The sequence below is a fragment of the Zingiber officinale genome, chromosome 1B, assembly GCF_018446385.1.
Source record: "Zingiber officinale cultivar Zhangliang chromosome 1B, Zo_v1.1, whole genome shotgun sequence".
Taxonomy (NCBI): domain Eukaryota; kingdom Viridiplantae; phylum Streptophyta; class Magnoliopsida; order Zingiberales; family Zingiberaceae; genus Zingiber; species Zingiber officinale.
Window position 1 is genome coordinate 22,813,710 of NC_055986.1, and position 23,073 is coordinate 22,836,782.

General features: G+C 41.1%; 2 protein-coding genes across 2 annotated transcripts; both read right to left on the minus strand.

Moving 5' to 3' along the window:
- Positions 1-720: 720 nt before the first annotated feature.
- LOC122052714 (cyclin-D3-2-like) lies at positions 721-2,345 on the minus strand. Its single transcript, XM_042614390.1, has 3 exons — positions 1,364-2,345; positions 1,136-1,275; positions 721-1,064 (listed from the first exon to the last, which is right to left on the minus strand). The coding sequence occupies exons 1-3, from the start codon at positions 2,097-2,099 to the stop codon at positions 873-875; spliced, it is 1,068 nt and encodes a 355-aa protein (XP_042470324.1). The 5' UTR covers positions 2,100-2,345; the 3' UTR covers positions 721-872.
- A 17,997-nt stretch (positions 2,346-20,342) lies between these two features.
- LOC122032949 lies at positions 20,343-20,903 on the minus strand. Its single transcript, XM_042592287.1, has one exon. It carries the CDS (start codon positions 20,901-20,903, stop codon positions 20,343-20,345), a length of 561 nt encoding a protein of 186 aa, XP_042448221.1.
- Positions 20,904-23,073: the final 2,170 nt, after the last annotated feature.

The following is a 23,073-nucleotide window of genomic DNA, read 5'->3' on the forward strand; positions in this document are numbered from 1 at the left end:
TACTAGTACAACAGGAGTTGAGACGGTATAGAAAAATGAAGGATTATATAAGATGGCAGTTGGTTAAATGATTGGAATGTTTATGAGTATGAGTTTGATAGTAAGATGGAATGAGAATGGAAATGAAAATTAAACTCATCTAGTCATATGAGTTTTGTTGATTTTTATAAATCTAGAAATGAATTTAAATTATCATTCCCAAACTTACAATCCAGATGCTATCGTTTACTATCATTTCATTCTCTCATTTCTAAATACATTGTTCAAACACTCCTAATGAATATAGATATAAGGATAGATATTTAATATCTAATAAATATAAAAAAATATAAAATTATGATCCATTGTTATTTTAAAAATGGAAGGAGTCGTCCAACGTCTAGACTGGAGTTTAAAAAGGGCTGAAAGAAAAGATCAAAGTATTCGAGAAGACACTCATGGGCGATGGGCCCTTCTCTCCTTTTCAGCCTTTTCATTATTAGCTCCATGAATGACTCGTGACGGGAGAGGAGGAGCTTTTTCTTAACCCAACGCCAAGTCGTGGAGGAGTACAAAACCATGCATCCAAAATCCAAATCACAGCAAAATGTCAAGTCTTCTTACCTAACAATTAGACGAGTAGGAACAACTTTCTCGGGTTGATTTATGCCTTGGAACGACGAGTTGTAAAAAAATTACGTTGTGTATAAATCAAGCAACGAAATCATGCAGAGTCCAAGGTGATTTTGGAAATTGCGTCTCGATATCTTATTAAGGTCTAAGCCTACATGAGTCTGGGCAAATCCTTGCGAGAAGTTCTCATACTTCACAGTAGTAAACCTTAATGGCCACCAGCTTCGTCGTCGGCTGGACAGTTGCTCGCGCCGCGATTGTCATTTGTTTCTCTTGCGAGGAGGAGCCTCCCACGAGTCGCACGAGCTCTCGCGGCTGAAGCAGGAACCGAGCACTCCGCAGGGACTGGGCGGCGGCGAACAGAATAAATGATCGGAGGAGGAAAGCTTGCGCTTGTGGCTGGTCATGCCCTTTTGAGCTGTTTCGAGGATCACTTGATAGCATTCTTCCACCTTAATTTAATTTTCATGTAGAGAGTTTCAATTTGAGAGAAAGGGGAAACTGGGGAACAGAAAGGTCGCACCTTGGGAGCGTTGAGCAGGGAAATGAGGTGGCGTGTCTCTTGGATTTCCGCCGCCGTGGCGCCTTCTTCGGCGGATTCCGTCGCCTGGAGCAGTGCCGCTGCTGCCCACGCCGATGCCGGATATCCGGCCCATCGCCCGTCTTTGATTGATTAAACGAAACATCGAGCGAATGGTCGTGTTAAAAGATTGAAAACTCGATCAAAGCATGGATTTTGATGAGCACTCACCGGCCATTACGGAGAGAAGAGCCGCTTCGCACCTCCGCACCAGCGCGCCGATGCGGCGGACAATGCCGGCGTCGTTTCCGGGGGATTTAGCCGTCGAGCGGAGTCGAAGGAAGAAATGATGGAGGAAAGAGAGGGGAGTGACCGGGTTCATCCTCCACCCGAGAGCGGAGAGGACCAGGAGCTCCATCCGCCTGATGGTCTTGGGCTCGAACGCGAACCCGCCGTCCTCCGGCAGCTGGAGGTCGATCGGGAGCGGGACACGCATCTCCTCCACCTTCGCCGCCAACGAGAGACACGCCACGGCCGAGAGCTGCCCCATCCACGGCTTGTCGTCCTGGAGCCGGAAGAGCTCCCCCCGGTCGGCGCAGGGGAGGAAGCACCGGTCGAGGTAGTTCACGGCGAGCAGCGCCGTGAGAGCGGAGAAGCCGTGCCGCCGCGCGGCCCGCGCGACCCACTCCGCCGCCAGCTTCCTCCCCGACCGGAGATAAGAAAAGTCGCCGGCGCCAGCAAAGAGCACCGGGAGAAACTCCCCTTCTTTGGCCAAGAGAGAGCCGAGCAACTGCGGCCACTCCTCCTCGTGCGAAGCTTCCGCCGCCCAAGGGAGGCTGCCATAATAGTCACAGTGAGCCGAAAGAGGCGGCGGCAAGCGCACAGATTCCTCCGACTCTACTTCTTCCTCAAACTCCAAGTTCTCTTCTCGGCAATAAAGATGATCGAAGAGAGAGAAAAGAGGCATTCTTGTTCCACCAAATGGGATAAACGACGAGCAAGCGCCGAATTCATCCTACAAAAAATCCAAAGTAGAAGAGAACAAAACAAACAAAGCGAACACGAGTCGTCTTCTTCATCCTCCCCTTCTCTCTCTCTCTCTCTATCTCTATCCCTTCTCCTTTGTCTCCTTTTCCTGTGGTGCGGAGGCAGAAGGCCTGCAGTGGAGAGGGTTTTAATTGGGGGGAGTGGGGAATTCCCATGGCTCCACCTCATCAGCTATGGCCATTTTTATTGTTCTTCTATCAAACAACGTACTTGTTCCTTTGTCTTTTTTTACGTCCCTATGTATTTATTTATTTATTTTACAGGCTTGCTTTTGGCGTCATCTGGCTGATTTCTAAAGACAGTTTTAATGGTGAATAAAACAAGTGTTTTTCTCATGTATTTAATCCTCAATTTTCAACGACTTATTTATTAAATCAATAACCAAACCTTCAATATTTAATTAAGAGAATCTGTCGTTAAGTAAATGATAATTTTCGAAATGGATAAAGTTTATTATTATTATTATTATTATTACCTTGATTTCTTTATCATAGTGTGTATATATCAACTAAATCTTTAAGTTTAGCTTATCTAACTTGATTATTAATTATTAATTATCATCCATTCATAATTTAATAGGATTCCAAGAGATAACGGGCGGATAAGATGCATGGTAGAACAATTATTACATGCTTTAAGGTGTATTGGGGAGGAGGTGGGGAAAGGAAAAGGAAAGAGAAAATAATGGAAAGGGAAATTTTGAATCTTGTTTGAGAAAAAGGGAAGGAAGAGAAGGAAAATTAAGAAAGGATAAGTTTTAACTTTTCTTACCTATGAAAAAAGAAATTTTCTTATACTTAGAATTGGGGTGTAAGGAAGGGGAAGAGAAAATAAGAGATTTTTTATTCTAATTTTATTGATATTTTTAATAGTTTAAGAAATTTTTTAATTTCTAATGTTATCATGCCATCGGAGTCCAATTCCCTCATCTTCTTCACAGCTCGATTGTTGCTAGATCATTAGAGAAGAGAATCTGACGCGTCTTCTGACTGAATTGAAGGGAGAAATTATTTTTGCTGTCAAAATTTAAAAAAATATCTAAATTTTTTTTAATTTTATCATCAAAATCTAATAAGTTTTGAAAGAATAAGAATTCTCGTTATCAACATTATCTTTTTAGTTTTTTTTTATTTAAAATTTTTTAAATTATTATTTTTATTATTTCTCATCTAATTACTTTGTTATTAATAATTTATTATTTTAATAATTTTGTTATTAAAAATATCTAATTTATATTTATAAAATAAATATTAATATTATAAAAATATTTAATTTAAAAAGTGAAGATATTTTTATAACTTGATTTATTTAACTTTCATTTCCTTTCCTTTTCTCCAAAATAAACTAACACATTTTATGTTAATAAATCTTTCCTCCCAAAATAAAATAAGAGAAAGTTAAATACTTCCTCTCTCTTCTCCTTCCATCCCAACAGAATGTTAAATTTTTTTATTGATAGGTAATAACAAGAAATTCATCTAAAAAGTCGGGTAATGCTAGTTATTTTAGTATTTGCAGCAATTTATTAAAAGGCATAGGTAGAATTATATATTTACCAAAAGGTATATCATAGTTTTATTTATACCAAATGACCCACAACAAAAAATGAAGTTCTCATTTTACACCTCTCACTAATCTCCTCTTGTCAATCACCATTTTCCAAGCATCCAAGTCACATTTTTAACTGAAAATTATTTTGTGGTTCGGATGCACACCCTCTCTCTCTCCCTCCATCCCTCTTACTAGTCTTATAAACACAAAGCGATCATAAACCTCCTTTGCTTGTTATACCTTCTCGTGATGTTTGGCGGCATTGCAAAACAAGAGTTTCAAGAGAAGAGTTCATAGGACAACAGCGATTAAAAACTACAGCATTGAAGTCCACCCCTACTCTCAATTTGAAATGGAAGTAGAGACATATGGTACTTCATTCATTGTTGATTTGGAAATAAATTATTATAACTCTGGGGAGTTTCAAATTTCAGGACTGTCTTGCTCACATACTATTGTTGTCATCATTCACCGGAATATGGATACACTTTCATATTGTGAGCATTTTTTTCATTCGCAAAATTGAAATGTGGCATACATGGATCGTATTTACCCATGTCGAAGCAAGAAATTTTGGCCTAAGGGCATAAACAACATTATAGTTCTATGTCCTCATATCCTTGTGCAGTCGGGTAAGAGAAAGAAGGCAAGGATCGAGTCAAAACATAATTGAGAGGTAAAAATTAAATACAGCCGGTGCAAACAACTGGGTCATAATCGAAGGACTTGTAGAATGTCGTCAGCCTCTGGTTCTTGACTTACCTATATATGTATACAAGAATATTATACTTGATTTAAATATTTTGTAAACAAGAGGAGTGTATCCTTATATTTTGTATGTAGTGCATCCTTAGTGTTGTAAAAAAAAATTGTGCAAAAAATGTTACTGTTATATTGTTGTTTGTATTATTCATTTTTTAATATAGTGATATCTATGATATGAGACGTGTAAACTAATATCAGGAAGGCAGAATTAATACTTCACACTATATATCAATTTTGTAAAATAAACACTCGCTAGCAGTTGTGAATATTCAGAAATATAATAGGCTCAGTCCAACTGTGCATTTAAAATCAATAGGTTGGGGTTGGAAATTTTAAAGTCTTATAAATTTATTTTCAACTCTAACTAAGTTATGACCTAAACAAAATAAGTATTGTTGTGTTTGAAAAATATAATAGGACAACGGTTGCTGCTAATAGAATATAATTCAGGTGTACATGTTTTGTGCCAACTGGCACAGAGCATGAGCTTTATTTGTAAAGGTTAAAACTAAGTTTTGACACTATATATAGATTCTACAAACTCAAACCTTGATAGAGAAGGTGATTTTAGAGAAATTCAAGTACCGTAGGTCATCAGTGGATTTTGACCAAAACTCACTGATGGACTTACACATCTCTGATTGCGCGTATTTCAAGTATTATGAGTTTCCTGTATTCCAAGGACTCAAACGGTGCTATTCATTACTAATTTAAAGATCCTTAGAGGTTATCGACGTTACAAAACATCTCAGCCTTATTTTGGGCATGATATGTTAGAATATCATGCCCATGTTGGGCCTGAATTGCTAACATATCAAGCCCAACGTTGGGCCTGATAGGTTGGGAACTTGGCCGCTTTGTTCAACCGATCACTTCCAAATTCCTGCTCCACAAATCTAAAACTTGACACCATCTCTCCCTTCTATAAACTATAAACTCACTACGGATTACGAAAAAGTATAAAAATTCTAATAGGTCAGGTCCAACAGTGGGTTTTAAAGTTACGACGTGTGATTGGAAATTGCTAATAGTAGCACAATATCCCTTTAACCTCTAATTAAGTTGTCACTAAAAAATAAAATGGTGGTGATTAGTGTTGTTGTAAATTTAATGATGTTCATTTAAAGAAATCCAATAGGTGCACATATTTCGTGTCAACTGGCACGAAGAAAGATCTTCATTTTTATTGGTTAAAACTAAGTTTTAACACCATATATAGATTCTACAAACTCAAACCTTGATAGGGAAGCTGATTTTAGAGAAATCCAAGTATCGTAGGGCCATCCATGGATTTTGACCAAAACTCACTAATGGACCTACACATCTCTGATCGTGCTCATTTCAAGTCTTATGAGTTTCTAGTATTTCATGGACTCCAACGGTGCTATCCATTACTAATTTAAAGATCCTTAGAGGTGATCAAATATTACGAAACATCTCAGCCTTATTTTGGGCCTGATATGCTAACATATCAAGCCCATGTTGGGCTCGATAGGTAGGGATCTTGACCGCTTTGTTCAGTCGATCACTTCCAAATTCTTGCTCCATGAATCTAAAACTTGACACCATCTCTCCCTTCTATAAACTATAAGATCACTACGGATTACGAAAAAATATAGAAATTCTAGTAGGCTAGGTCCAATAGTGGGTTTTAAGGCTACAACGTGTGATTGAAAATTGCTAATAGTAGTGCAATATCGCTTTAACCTCTAACTAAGTTGTCACTAAAAAATAAAATGGTGGTGCTTGGTGTTGTTGTAAATTTAATGATGTTCATTTAAAGAAATCTAATAGGTGCACATGTTCCATGCCAACTAGCACGGAGTAAGAGGTTCATTTTTGTCGGTTAAAACTAAGTTTTGACACCATATATAGATTCTACAAACTCAAACCTTGGGGAAGGTGATTTTAGAGAAATCCAAGTACCGTAGGGCTATCAGTGTATTTTGATCAAAATCTAATGATGGACCTACACATCTCTGATCGTGCCCATTTTAAGTCTTGTTTCTAGTATTCCAAGGACTCCAACGGTGCTATCTATTACTAATTTAAAGATCCCTAGAGGTGATCGAATGTTACGATACATCTCAGCCTTATTATGGGCATGATATGCTAAATATCATGTCCATGTTGGGTTTGATATGCTAAAATATCAGGGCCACATTGGACCTGATATGCTAGCATATCAAGCTTAATGTGGGCTTTGTAAGATCCGTCCTTGGCCACTTTGTTCATTAATCACAACCAAGATTTTGATCCTGAGATCTAAAATTTCACACCATATTTTACGTCTCTAAACAAAAAAAAATTGCTAGGAGTTGAGATTATTTTTTGAAATTTAAATAGCCTAACACCAACAGTAGGTTCGTATTATTATTCTAAAATAAAATTTGATATATAAAAAGAGTAATATATAGAATAAAAGTTACAGATTAAATAGCAAATAAAAAATTTAAACGTTAAACAAAATATTAAAAATAAATATAAAATAAATTACTAATATATATATTAATATTATAAATAAATTTAAAGAAAACAAAATATAGTGTATAGATTAAAATAAATACAATAAGCATGGGATATGTAGTAGTTACTAATGTCATTTATGTATAGGTGTCATTTTTTAAAGAGCTAAATTGGTCATACTATCACATATGGCATCGTGGTTTAGCAAGTTCGACCTAGCATATCTGAAATTCTAAACTAATTCACAAATCAAAATCCGTAGCAAGTTTTTAGTTTATAGAATGATGATATAGTCTCAGGTTTTAAATATCATGATCAAAAAATTGGATTGTGATCGGTTGAACAAAGCGGGTGAGGTGTTAACCAATCAGGCTCACGTTGGACCTGATATAATATCATATTAGGATCAATATGGGCCAGATATAAGAGAATATTAGGCCTAACTTGGGCCTTATATCAGATAATATCAGACTCATGTTGGGCCTGATATTATCTCATATCATGCCCATAATCTGGCTGAAAAATTTCGTAACAGTCGATCACTTATAGAGAGCTTTAAATAAGTAATGCATAGCACCGTTAGAGTCCTTGCAAGACTAGAAACTTAGACCACTTAAAATGGGTTCAATTGGAGAAGTCTAAGTCCATCAGTGGATTTTGACTGAAACTCATTGATGGACCTACGACACTTGGATTTCTTTAATTTCATGTTCCCTAGAAAGATTTGAGAGGGGAGAAGCGAGATATGGTTCTAAATCTTGTTTCTAACCACCACAAATGAAGTTCTTGCTCCGTGCCAGTTGGCACGGAACATTTCAATCTTATGGATTTCCATTCAATGAACAACACACACCCTGTCGAATTTTAATATTCGGGGATAACACCTACTACCAATTTATTTTTAAGTCAAAAATTACTTAGATATTTAAGCTAAATTACAATACAATTAGATATTTCCAATGTTCTTGTTATATACTTCAAATCAAGTGTTCAACCTAGTCTATTGAAATTGTAAACAAATTCACAAATCATAATCTGCAGCATGTTTTTAGTTTATGGAACGGACATATAGTCTTAGGTTTTAGATATCATGATCAAAAAATTAGATTGTGATTGGTTGAACAAAGCAGGCGAGGTGCCAACCAAGTAGGCCCACGTTAGGCCTAATATGATACCATATCAGGCCCAACGTGTGTCTCATATAAGAGAATAGCAGGCCCAAACTTGGGCCTGATTGTAAAATACCAGAAATAGGCGAATATGAATAAGGGAAATTTTCAGGAATTCTTGGACATTTTTCGGGAATTTTTCGGAACTCGTATGGACGAGTTAACGGGGATAAAACGGGGTTCCGGGAAAAGTCTGTTTAGACTACCCTGTTTTAAAGAGGAAAAGTTTTATTTATTTTTCCCTTTTTCTTTTTCTTTTTTTTCTTTTTCTTTTTCTCTGGTTTCCCCCGGGCCCCGACCCCCCCCCCCCCCCCCCCCGCGCACCCTTCTTCCTTGTCGCGATCCCGTGCCCTAGCCGTTACACTGCGGTTTTCATCTTCGCCGAACCTACAATCCCTGGGCCACTTCTCCTCTCCTTTTGTGAGCCGATCTCTATTTCTTCTCCTCCTTCTACTTCTTCCCAGCCGATTCCGTCTTGGCAGCACCTTCTTCCGCTGCCGATCACAGCCAACGCCGACTGCCACCACTGTGCCTACCGATGCTGTCGCCTCTCGACCCAGCGTAGACCATGGCCTAGTTTTCCTTCTCACCGGCACTTGAGTACCACCGCCGGTGTTTCCCTTGTGACCGAGCACTGCCGACACCGAGCCTATCCCCTCTTCTGTCCGCTAGCCAGCACCGTCTCCACTGCCGACACCGGTTTTCCCTCTTCGACCGCCGTCTCCCTTCCCTAGCACCGCCGCCGACCCATCTCCTCACCTCTTACCGTCGGCCACATCCCGAGCAGTGCCGATCAAGTCGACAACTTCTCTGCTGAGTGTTGTCGACTCCCTGTTCTTGCATTGTGCCCTAAATCCGAGCAGATAAGGTGAGTTGGGTTGTGTAGGATCTGTGATCTCCACTGATTGATCCTTTTTCTGATCAGTCTGATTTCAGCAGTGATCCCAGCTTTGAGGTGAAGTTTTGTGCTGTGGTTGGACAGTCACTCCATACAGTGGCTATTGGTTCTTGTAACGACGATGAATTTGAGGTAAGGTTTAGGATATTGAACTTCGAGTAGATTGATTATGTTTATGTTTGGAATAGGTAGATTTGATTAGCTTTAGACTTTTAATCTAATGTTATGATTAGGGTTAAAGGAAATTAACCCTAGTTAATTGTTGGATTTAATTTAGGAAGGTCGAGATTATGGTTTAGGGTTTTTCCCTAAAATTGTTCTTAAGGATTTTTATTTAGCTATTCGTTTAATTTGTAGCTAAATAAAAATGCATGTTTGGTATCACAGGACTTTGATGCGAGACGAGTATCTCGGAGTCAGATTTGGACCATTTTATCGGAGGCGGGTACTTTTGACTTATTGTCTTTGATATGCTTAGTAATGAAATTAACATGTTGCATTAATTGTGTTTCTTATTTGTTTCGGTTAATCACTGCCCAATACATGTTACCTGTTTTATTGGTTTTTTGTTTGCATCTCGTATTGATCTCGTACCTAATTTTTCATGCTCATGGGTAGTGATATAACCATGTTTCACATGTTCAGGACCTAGGTTTGATACCTTATTGATCAGTATATCTTGATATGATTTATTCACTATGGTGCCCATTGTTATATGTCCAGATGTTGGTTTAGTATATTACCATGCTTAGTGACATGCACCATTTGCATGATCGCATGCTGTGTGATAGATTGCTCCATTATTGTTGAGCACATTGCCAGTTTCATCACTGTTCGGTGCTCCGTTGTGACGCTCAGGGGTAGCTTGACACAGCGTGGTAGCACGTCAGTTTGACTCTTCCGGTGCTCCGTTGGTCCGCTCATGGGTAGTGTGACGCAACGTGTAGCACGTTAGAGATCCATCTCCGTCATAGCGTACCGGGATATGAGAGCATTGCGCTCCCCCATTTATGATTTTGGGTAGGAGTACGTGTGTACTCCGACAGCATCCCGTCCTCTCGGTCACTTATCAGGAGTAGTGATGCAGAGTGCACGGTTGTCACAGCTCTACCCACTCGGTCCCACTTTTGTTATGAGTTGGCTGACTGGCGTTAGGGGTGACCATGACATTGGCATCATATACATGATGCATTTATTGTTTGTGATTGTGTTTGCTGCATTTATATGCTGCATATTGTTTGGATACTTATGTTTGACATGCATACATGTCTTCTATACCTTTCAGACTGTTTGTCCTTATACCGGGTCCTGGTTAGTATATATTCTCTCCTGTCTACTTCGATTTGCATTTATCTTTATTTTTATCAGGAGACTGTATGCATGATTAGTGCTAGGTGTTATTTCTTTAATTTGCATATCAATTGTACCTGCTGAGTGTTGGACTCACCCCGCCTCCATTGTTCTTATATTTCAGGATGATTCTGTCAGGAGAGAGTTCTAGTTGCTGGTCCCCTGAAGACCCGAAGACTTACGGATCTACTGGTTTTGTTTGTTTCCTTTTTGACTATGTTATAGACTTGGTTTGTTTGGATACTTGGACTTTGTATGGATTTTGAGATGTTGATGGATTTTTGGTATGATTTGGATTTTATTCTACTACATGCCTGCTTGGACGGCAGAAGAGGTGAGTTCGTCGGATTTGAGCTTTACGAGTGTAGTTGAGTAGGGTGGATTTCGAGTCAGAGTATTATTGTTTGTGATTACTATTATTAACTGCGTGGTTGTGACATCCAGAGGCTGAATATCTATATAAACTGCGTGGTGATTGTTTTTATTTATTGTTATTATTCCAGCCGCCTGTGGCTGAGGTATATGTGTTATGTAGAAGTTTCAGATTGTCCGCCGTACAGGGGAGATGCTGCCGAAATTTCTTCGGATAGGGACTTCTCTGGGGCGTGACAATTTAAGTGGTATCAGAGCCAGGTTAGGCGATACTTGGTTGGTTTCCGTGTGTTGGATTTTGAGATTTATCTGATACCAATTTATTGGTATCAGAGCAGGGTTATGATACCTTCTTTTGGTGTTCTGGAGATTTATCGGATACCTGTTGTTGGTATTCTGGATATTTGGGTTAGCCAGGTTTACGAGTCAAACTGGGCATTTTCGGATTTTCGATATGGTTATGTTTCGGATTTTCGTTTCGGATTTATTTGGATTTCCGGCGATTTTTCTCGTTCGGAATTTTGAGGTCAAATTGGGGACTGGACAGAGACGGAACATCTCCAGACAGCAAATAGGTATGATGTTTATTTTATGATTGTTATACCTGTATTAATATTTGTAATTTAATTTAACAGATATGAGACGATCTACTCGTATTGCTGCGAGACGTGGTGCTGGACGACCACGTGCGAGGACCACGGGATCTCTGGATATGCCAGAGATGGCCACTGTTAGTGAGCCTATCAGTCAGGGACTGACTCAGCATGCTTCGGGCACGTTGGGCTTTCAGACCCCGACGGCTCCTATAGAGGTACCTACCTCGGTTGTGCCGAGCGTACCTATCCCTACAGTAGTTCCGGTACCATCAGAGGTACCATTGGCGTACCCGACATCTGCTCCAGCGCAGCCTACAGCGTATTCAGTACCACCGCCACTTGGATCTGATGTACGACACTAGTGGCTGTGCCCCCCTCTGATGTAGCGGCACCATATCGTACCATTACCTCTGTACCTCCAGTGCGGCCACTTATGTTCACCTGCGGTACCACCGATGGCTTATTCAAGCTTATACAGCTGACCAGGAGTTCCTCCTCCGGTTTATTCGCGATACCACTGTAGTATCGGCTCGGTGTTTCGCCAGTTCTGCGATCGTCAAGCCCGACTCAACGATATTGTCATTTGCACAAGCTAGGATTCGGCATTGGTGAGTCGATGAAGACTTGTTTCACTCTTTTCGCGAGATCTCGATCCGAGTATGGCTCTGTCATGGATAGAGACTATGGGCGAACTTTCTTCTATATGGCTTGCTCAGAGTGGGAGAAAGCTGGCTGCCTACCATTTATGGGATGAAGCTAATGCCAGTGGATTATTCACGTTCTATTATTGGTGAGCGCAACGTCACGTGGACGAGTTCGAGAGGCTTTTGAGAGCCGCTTCTTTCCTTGTCTTATCATATGGCTCGCCTACAGGATTTTATGAGTCGAGGCGGAACAACCACTCAGTGACCGAGTATAATCTGAATTCCACCGGTTGGCTAAGTTTTGTCTAGAGTTAGTTGCGGATAAAGAACTCGCATGATGCAGTTTATTCAGGGACCGGATGGTTATCTGCATATACGGCTTGCGGTTTAGGGATCACATCTTACTCCGATGCTGGATCGAGCTTTGATGATAGAGTTAGCTCGGTGAGGGCATATCCGGACAGGAAAAGAAGCATACTGGGTCGGGCGTCGAGGCGAGATCCAGCGGAACACGAGCGGCGAGACGATCGAGTAGTCGCGAGTCAGTCGAGTTCTTCTAGGGTATCTCGTAGGCCTCGAAGTCGGACGTCTTCCTCGGGGCGTTTCGGTCTCCTCGGCGGGATCGGAAGCATCCACCAGCGATATCTGATGTTTCGATGTGGTTCAGACCACATCACTACACTTTGGAGCAGTCGGTTTGCTTTTGTTACAAGCGCACGGGCACGAGCCGAGATTGTCGGTGAAGGCTCGGCCTGCAACCGGAGGGTCGAGCAAAGGGCGGTCTAGTCGATCGGTGTCTCGGCGAGGAGGCGGAGATTCTCACCCTCACAGCGTCGGTGAGGGCGGCTCCCTCGGTAGCATTTGACATGCTTGGGCAGAGTACTCGGTGCCAGCACCCAAAGTTTTGTTCGGACCTTATTATCGACTCGAAGCGTGCAGACTCGATCGGCCGGTACCTGATCGGTCACCATCCTCTCGGTCTTCTCGGCTCATTATCCGGCGCCTCGGTGGCGAGCTTCGCCCGGCCGGCGTTACCTCCTCCTCCTGGAAGGGTCGTGTTCATGCGATTACCAGAGAGGATGCTCAGCGGGCCGACGAATCCGTTTTCTGCGGTACGATTTCCATTTATGCATTTTCCGCTAATATTTTGATTGATACTGGTAGTTCGCACTCTTTTATATCCCGTACCTTTATGCGGGAGATTAGTAGATTACCTACTGTTAGATTGCAACGATTGATTGTCTCCCTACCGTCTGGTGATACTTTAGACGTCACACAGGAGATCAGAGGTTGCCCGTTAGACTTTGGCAACATGACACTTACGGTAGATCTTCTAGTATTGGAGATGATCGAGTTTGATATCATTCTTGGCATGGATTGGCTGTCAGTATATCATGCTACCATTGATTGCCAGACGAGGGTGGTCACCTTCCGGCCTCCGAACCAACCCTTGTGGAATTTCACTAGCATCAGAGATGACGGCATATCGATCATTTCGGCGATTCAGGCTCAGAAGCTGTTGTCACATGGCTGTCAGGGTTTCCTATTATCTTTGATTAGTACAGACGACAGCAGTAGTTTGCAGCTCTCCGACTTTCCAGTAGTCCGAGAGTATTCGGATGTGTTTCCAGAGGAGCTACCTGGTTTGCCACCTAGAAGGCCAGTGGAGTTCGCTATTGAGTTGATTCCGGGAACCGCACCGGCATCGAAAGCTCCTTATCGTATGGCACCAAAAGAGTTGAACGAGCTGAAGGTTCAACTCCAGGAGCTTTTAGACAGGGGATTCATTCGCCCTAGTGTTTCCCCATGGGGTTCTCCGGTATTATTTGTCAAGAAAAAGGACGGCACCATGAGGTTATGTATTGACTACAGACAGCTGAATGCAGTGACCGTCAGAAATAAATATCCTTTACCACGGATCGAGGATTTGTTTGATCAGCTCAGAGGTACATCAGTGTATTCTAAGATTGATCTGCGATCCGGATATCATCAGTTGAGGGTCAGAGACTCAGATATCCAGAAGACAGCTTTCCGTACGAGATACGGTCATTATGAGTTTTTGGTAATGTCATTTGGGCTTACCAATGCTCCAGCGGTGTTTATGGACTTGATGAACCGCATTTTTCTTGAGTATCTGGATCAGTTTGTTATCGTTTTCATTGATGACATATTGGTCTACTCGCATTCCGAGGAGGAGCATGCACAGCATCTTCGTATAGTCTTGGAGATTCTTAGACGACATCAGCTGTACGCGAAGTTCAGCAAGTGTGCATTCTGGTTATCCTCAGTCGGTTTTCTGGGACACGTGGTTTCTAGCAGAGGTATTTCAGTTGATCCTCAGAAGATCGAGGCTGTCACCAGTTGGGAGCAGCCGAAGTCAGTGCAGGAGATCCGCAGTTTTCTGGGACTAGCAGGATATTACCGACATTTTGTCGAGGATTTTTCTCGTATTGCTATGTCGTTGACACGTCTTACCAGGAAAGGCGTGAAGTTCACATGGTCTGAAGATTGCGAGATCAGCTTTCAGGAGTTGAAGCGGAGATTAGTGTCGGCTCCAGTTTTGGTCTTACCTTCTGGAGAGGATGGATTTGTACTCTATACCGACGCTTCTCTATAGGGTTTGGGCGCTGTTCTGATGCAGCACGACAGAGTAGTCTCTTATGCTTGTCGTCAGCTGAAGGAGCATGAGAAGAACTACCCAGTTCATGACTTGGAGTTAGCTGCCATCATCTTTGCTCTGAGGCTTTGGCGGTATCATTTATACGGTATTACATTTGAGATTCTCACTGATCATAAGAGTCTCAAATATATTTTCACTCAGAAGGAGCTTAATCTCCGACAGAGGAGATGGATGGAGTTCCTAAAGGATTACGATTGTACCATTAGCTACCACCCGGGGAAAGCTAATGTGGTTGCCGATGCACTCAGCAGGAAGTCCAGAGGGACTTTGGCTTGCCACCGGACTTGATCACGGACTTGATTCGAGTTTTTGAGTTAGACCTTGAGGGTAGGGATCTGCAAGCAGGGTATTCAGTTACCATGGTTGCTCGGTCGTCGATCGGGACAAAGATCGAGAGGCTCGGTGGTGATCGGCATTGTCGATTCATTGGCGATCGGATAGCTTAAGGCGTGAGGAGAGTTTACAGCGAGGAGGGTGTTATATACTTCCGAGGCAGATTATGCGTACCTCAGTCTCATCCGGTCTTACAGGAGCTACTTCAGGAGGCTCACCGTTCTCGATTTCCGATCCATCCAGGTGGGACCCGTATGTATCGAGATTTGAGACGTTCCTATTGGTGGAACGGTATGAAGAAAGACATCGCGGATTTTGTAGCTAGATGTCTTATCTGTCAGCAGGTGAAGGCTGAGCACCAGAGACCTGCAGGATTACTTCAGCGGATTCCTATTCCTGAGTGGAAGTGGGATCACATCACTATGGACTTTGTGGTGGGTTTGCCGAGGACACGACGAGGCCATGACGTGATTTGGGTAATCATTGATCGATTAACCAAATCCGCACACTTCTTAGCGATTCGGAGGACTGATCCCTTGGATCGATTGGCAGATCTGTATTGCCGAGAGATCATCAGATTACATGATGTTCCATTGAGTATCATTTCGGATAGAGATCCACGGTTTACGTCACGTTTCTGGCAGAGTCTGCAGCAGGCCTTGGGCACACAGCTCCGTTTCAGTACAGCCTTCCATCCACAGATAGATGGACAGTCAGAGCGGACTATTCAGACTTTAGAGGACCTGCTGAGATCATGTGTTATGGATTTTGGAGGCAGTTGGGAGGATTATCTGCCGTTAGTAGAGTTTGCTTACAACAACAGCTTCCATTCGGCTATCCAGATGGCACCGTTTGAGGTGTTGTATGGTAGACCTTGTCGGACACCCGTCCTCTGGGATGAGGTTGGAGAGGCCCAGTTGTTGGGACCTCATAGAGTTCAGCAGGATGCAGAGTTGGTCCGTACTATCAGACGGAGGATGTCAGAGGCACAGGATCGCCAGAAGAGTTATGCTGATCGGAGACGCAGACCACTAAAGTTCTCTGTTGGCGACCATGTATTTCTACGAGTTTCACCCACGAAAGGGGTGAAGAGATTTGGCCTCAGAGGTAAGCTAGCTCCGCGGTATATTGGCCCCTTCGAGATCTTGGAGAGGATCGGAGCGGTAGCTTACTGGCTGGCACTACCACCGTCCCTGTCAGGCATGCACGATGTATTTCATGTATCCATGCTGAGGAGATATGTACCCGATCCGACGCATGTGCTGGCAGATATTCCAGTTCCAGTTCAGCCTGACATTACTTATGAGGAGGTTCCGGTACGGATTCTCGACCGGAAGGAGCGTCAGTTGCGGAACAAGACTATCCGGCTGGTTAAAGTTGGATGGCAGCATCATTCGGACGAGGAGGCTACTTGGGAGCTCGAGGATACGATCCGAGCTCGATATCCCCATCTTTTCACTTGAGGTATGTGATTTATTTACCGTTCAGCATTTATACTCTATATCTGTTGTTAGTACTTGCTGATGGTAGATAACGAAATTTGGGGACCAAATTTTTATAAGTGGGGGAGAATGCAAAATACCGGAAATAGGCGAATATGAATAAGGGAAATTTTCAGGAATTTTTGGACATTTTTCGGGAATTTTTCGGAGCTCGTATGGACGAGTTAACGGGGATAAAACGGGGTTCCGGGAAAAGCCTATTTAGACTACCCTGTTTTAAAGAGGAAAAGTTTTATTTCTTTTTTCCTTTTTCTTTTTTTTTTCTTTTTCTTTTTCTCTGGTTTCCCTCGACGCCGAACCCCCCGCGCACCCTTCTTCCTTGTCGCGATCCCGTGCCCTAGCCGTTACACTGCGGTTTTCATCTTCGCCGAACCTACAATCCCTGGGTCACTTCTCCTCTCCTCTTGTGAGCCGATCTCTATTTCTTCTCCTCCTTCTACTTCTTCCCAGCCGATTTCGTCTTGGCCACACCTTCTTCCGCCGCCGACCACTGTGCCTGCCGACGCTGCCGCCTCTCGACCCAGCGCTGACCGTGGCCTAGTTTTCCTTCTCGCCGGCACTTGAGTACCAGCGCCGGTGTTTCCCTTGTGACCGAGCACTGCCGACACCGAGCCTATCCCCTCTTCTGTCCATTGTGCCCTAGCTAGTATCCGGCGTCGCACGAAACAGTGCCACCAGCCGGTCTCCTCTTCGACACTGCCGCTCTCCCTTCCCTCTGCGCTGCTGTCGACCCTGGATTGGGTAACTCCAGCCGCGTACCTTAGTCCCGAAACCACCGTCGGCCACATCCCGAGCAGTGCCATCAAGTCGACAACTTCTCTGCCGAGTGCTGTCGACTCCCTGTTCTTGCATTGTGCCCTAAATCCGAGCAGATAAGGTGAGTTGGGTTGTGTAGGATCTGTGTTCTCCACTGATTGATCCTTTTTCTGATCAGTCTGATTTCAGCAGTGATCCCAGCTTTGAGGTGAAGTTTTGTGCTGTGGTTGGACAGTCACTCCATACAGTGGCTATTGGTTCTTGTAACGACGGTGAATTTGAGGTAAGGTTTAGGATATTGAACTTCGAGTAGATTGATTATGTTTATGTTTGGAATAGGTAGATTTGATTAGCTTTAGACTTTTAATCTAATGTTATGATTAGGGTTAAAGGAAATTAACCCTAGTTAATTGTTGGATTTAATTTAGGAAGGTCGAGATTATGGTTTAGGGTTTTTCCCTAAAATTGTTCTTAAGGATTTTTATTTAGCTATTCGTTTAATTTGTAGCTAAATAAAAATGTATGTTTGGTATCACAGGACTTTGACGCAAGACGAGTATCTCGGAGTCAGATTTAGACCATTTTATCGGAGGCGGGTACTTTTGACTTATTGTCTTTGATATGCTTAGTAATGAAATTAACATGTTGCATTAATTGTGTTTCTTATTTGTTTCGGTTAATCACTGCCCAATACATGTTACCTGTTTGATTGGTTGTTTGTTTGCATCTCGTATTGATCTCGTACCTGATTTTTCATGCTCATGGGTAGTGATATAACCATGTTTCACATGTTCAGGACCTAGGTTTGATACCTTATTGATCAGTATATCTTGATATGATTTATTCACTATGGTGCCCATTGTTATATGTCCAGAGGTTGGTTTAGTATATTACTATGCTTAGTGACATGCACCATTTGCATGATCGCATGCTGTGCGATAGATTGCTCCATTATTGTTGAGCACATTGCCAGTTTCATCACTGTTCGGTACTCCGTTGTGACGCTCAGGGGTAGCTTGACACAGCGTGGTAGCACGTCAGTTTGGCTCTTCCGGTGCTCCGTTGGTCCGCTCATGGGTAGTGTGACGCAGCGTGTAGCACGTTAGAGATCCCTCTCCGTCATAGCGTACCGGGAGATGAGAGCATTGCGCTCCCCCATTTATAATTTGGGGTAGGAGTACGTGTGTACTCCGACAGCATCCCGTCCTCTCGGTCACTTATCAGGAGTAGTGATGCAGAGTGCACGGTTGTCACAGCTCTACCCACTCGGCTGATTGGCGTCCGGGGTGACCATGACATTGGCATCATATGCATGATGCATTTATTGTTTGTGATTGTGTTTGCTGCATTTATATCTGCATATTGTTTGGATACCTATGTTTGACATGCATGTGTCTTCTATACCTTTGGTCTGTTGTCCTTATCCTAGGTTACGGTTAGTCTGATTCTCTCCTGTCTACTTGGTTTGCATTTATCTTTATTTTTATCAGGGCATGATTAGTGCTAGGTGTTATTTCTTTACTTTGCATATCAATTGTACCTTCGAGTGTTGGACTCACCCGCCTCCATTGTTCTTATATTTCGGGATGATTTTGTCGGAGAGAGTTATAGTTCCTGGTCCCCAGAAGACTTACGGATCTACTGGTTTTGTTTGTTTCCTTTTTGACTATGTTATAGACTTGGTTTGTTTGGATACTTGGACTTTGTATGGATTTTGAGATGTTGATGGATTTTTGGTATGATTTGGATTTTATTCTACTACATGCCTGCCTGGACGGCAGAAGAGGTGAGTTCGTCGGATTTGAGCTTTACGTGTGTAGTTGAGTAGGGTGGATTTCGAGCCAGAGTATTATTGTTTGTGATTACTATTATTAACTGCGTGGTTGTGATAGCCAGAGGCTGAATATCTATATAAACTGCGTGGTGATTATTTTTATTTATTGTTATTATTCCAGCCGCCTGTGGCTGAGGTATATGTGTTATGTAGAAGTTTCAGATTGTCCGCCGTACAGGGGAGATGCTGCCGAAATTTATTCGGATAGGGACTCCTCTGGGGCGTGACACTGATATCAGATAATATCATACCCACGTTGGGCCTAATATTATCCTATATCAGGCCCACAATCAGGCTGAAAATTTTCATAACGGTTGATTACCTATAGAGAGCTTTAAACAAGTAATGCATAGTACCGTTGGAGTCCTTGATAGGGGTGTAATCGAGTCGAGTCGAGTCGAGTCGAACTCTTGAATGTTTGAGTTTAGAACAATTACCATATGCATGGTAGAACAATTACCATATGTTTTACCGTCTATTTGGGAGGAGGTGGGGAAAGGAAAAGGAAAAGGAAGGAGAAATAATGGAAAGGGGAACTTTGAATCTTGTCAGAGAAAAAGTGAAAGAAGAGAAGGAAAGATAAGAAAGGATAAATTTTAACTTTTCTTATCTATGGGACCCACATGCCGCATACACATTATATTAACACATTCATTCTCTCGCATTCTTTTAACATTAATTTTCATTATTTGTGGGGCCCGTTGTCCATTAATCTTTATTTTCATTACAATTTTAATTGTATTGATACAATTTAAATAATTATTATTTAAAATAATTAATAATATTTTTTTAAATATATTATTTACATAAAATTAAAATATATTTATTTAAAATTAAAATAAATAATAATATTAATAATTTGGTTTTAAATTAAAATATTATATAAATTTGAAATGAAGGAGTACAACATATAAAAAAAATTACACTTGCATAAACTTAAAATACAATACTTCAAGGATTGTTGTTGTATTGTGACCAAATATGTTCAACTAAGTTTGCACGAAGTTGGTGATGCACATGACTATCACGTAATTCAGAATTTATTCGGAGATAATCATGAAATCCTCGATTTGAACCTTGGATATGTTGTACAAGTTCATCACCTTCATCGTTGCTGTACCAATTTGTCACCTGCTCCCCCTCATCTTTAACAATCATGTTGTGCAAAATAATGCATACTAACATAATATGTTTTAACTTTTTTTGTACCAATAACGTGTTGGACCTCTAACAATTGCCCATCGAGCTTAGAGCACCCCAAATGCTCGTTCAACATCTTTTCTTGCAGCCTCTTGTCTTTCCTTAAACAACCTCCTCTTGGGATCTTCCGGGCAACGAAAAGCCTTCACGAAAGTAGCCCATTCCGGATATATTCCATCTGTTAGATAATATCCCTTTGTATATTGAGTCCCATTGACCGTGAAATTAATCTCCGGGGCATTTTCTTGCAAGACGTTATTGAATATGGGAGATTCAAACAACACATTAATATCATTACGTGAACCTGTGACACCAAAGAATGCATGCCATATCCACAAGTCTTGAGACGCGACCACTTCAAACATGATTGTTGGTGATCCATGACCTCTTGTAAACTGGCCTTTCCAAGCAACTGGACAGTTTTTCCATTCCCAATGCATGCAATCAAGGCTGCCCAACATTCCAAGGAAGTCGTGCCTCTCATTATGCATTTGAAGAAGACGTTGAACATCATCAGCATTCGCCCTTCTCAAGTATCGATCACCAAATAGTTCAACCACATAACCGCAGAACTTGAACAAACACTTGATGGAGGTTGATTCACCCATGCGTAGGTACTCATCAAGATGGTCGGCTAGGGCTCCATAAGACAATTAGTGAATCGCAACCATGCATTTTTGTAGTGGTGACAAGCCTTTATTTTCTTGCAGCATCATCCCTCTGCTGAAAATATGAAGAACGTCTTTCAAGTGCATTAACTATGCGGCAAAATAAATCTCTTCGCATGCAAAATCGTCTTCGAAATATTTGATCTCGATACACCGGGGTTGTGGAGAAAGAATAATTGAAGAGCCTCACATGTCCAGCTTTACGATTTCTTTGGATGAACCTTCTTCTTCATCGCATCTCGTTATTACTTTGGTATGCTTCAACTATTTGTCGACTTTGTTGAAGTATCAACGACATTAGCTCATTCCCTGGATCATAACCTTCGTCACCAACTCCAACTTGGACTTCATTTTCACTTGTCGAGTAAGAGCTGGTGCTACTTGAATATTGAGACATTTCGAAGGAAAATAAGAGAAGAATTTTAGAGGGATTAAGGTGCTGAAAGATTGAAATAAGGTGATGAGTATTTATAGATGAAATTTTACATTTTTTTTAAAAAAAACTATCCGTTGAAACTTGAAATAGCCGTTGAAAGGATCCGTTGTGTTGATTAATATCCATTGTGTGAAAAATTAAAAACTAAGAATTTTTTTAAAACTATTCGTTAAAAAAAATATTGAAAAACTATCCGTTGATTACTATCTGTTTAAATGATTTTTTAAAATTTTTTAATTTTTTATTTTTTTTAATAGAATATATATAAAGTTTGTGGTAGGTCACAAACTTGAATGTTTATGGTGGGCCACACAACGATTAAAAAATAATAAAATATACATTGAACACGTTCAATGAATTGAACGCGTTCAATGTTTGCGTGGGCCCCATCTATATTATAACAGTTCTTACATTGGTTTTAACGTTCATAGAACGTTATAACATTTGAATAACATTCCAATGCAGTTGCTCTTATACTTAGAATTAGGGTGTAAGGAAGGGGAAGGGAAAATAAAAAAAATATTCTAATTTTATCTATATTCTTAATAGTTTAAGAAATTTTCTAATTTCTAATGTTGTCATGCTGTCGGAGTCCAATTCCCTCATCTTCTTCACAACTCGATTGTTGTTAGATCTTCAGAGGAGAGAATATGATACATCTTCTGACTGAATTGAAGGGAGAAACTATTTTTGTTGTTAAAATTTAACAGAAAACCTAGATTTTTTTAAATTTTACCATCAAAATTTAATAAGTTATGAAAGAATAAGAATTCTCGTTAGCAATATTGATCCTGTCGGGAAGCTGGGAAGACAGAGCCGCTGGGATGACGTGGCTGAGATGTTGACCGCATCTCCATGACCCGAATGGTGAGCTGTCCTATATGTTGACCAAGTCATCTGAAGTCCTCTGGTCAACACTCCCCTTTTTCCGATGGCGGCGCTGGAATGAAAAGGAGGTAGAGGAGAGGAGGAGGGCAATGTCAGCTGCTTCGTCGGGCGCCGACGAAGGTATCAGAGGGAGAAAGCTCCTCCCTGGTGGGTGGCAGAAAAGGCATCCCCCCTCCTTTTGAGAGATGAATAGTGCCGCTTTTATCCCCAAACCCTTAAGGTGCCAAAAGACGAAAATGCCCTTCTCCCTCCCAAGCCCCATAACACATTCGCATCAAATATTATCTTTTAGTTTTTTTATTTAGGATTTTCAAAATTATTATTTTATTATTTCTCATCTAATTACTTTGTTATTGATAATTTATTATTTTAATAATTTTGTTATTGATAATTAATTATTTAAATAATTTTGTTATTAAAAATATCTAATTTATATTCATAAAATAAATATTAATATTATAAAAATATTTAATTTAAAAAGTGAAATATTTTTATAACTTGATTTATTTAACCTTTATTTCCCTTCCTTTTCTCCAAAATAAATTAACACATTTTATGCTAATAAACCTTTCCTCCCCAAATAAAATAAGAGGAAGTTAAATACTTTACTTCCCCTCTCTTCTCCTTCCGTCCCAACAGAATGTTAAATTTTTTTATTGATAGGTAAATATTCCACAGAATCGTAACAAGAAATTCATCTAAAAAGTTGGGTAATGCTAGTTATCTTAGTATTTGCGGCAATTTACCAAAAGGCGTAGGTAGAATTATGTATTTATCAAGAGACGT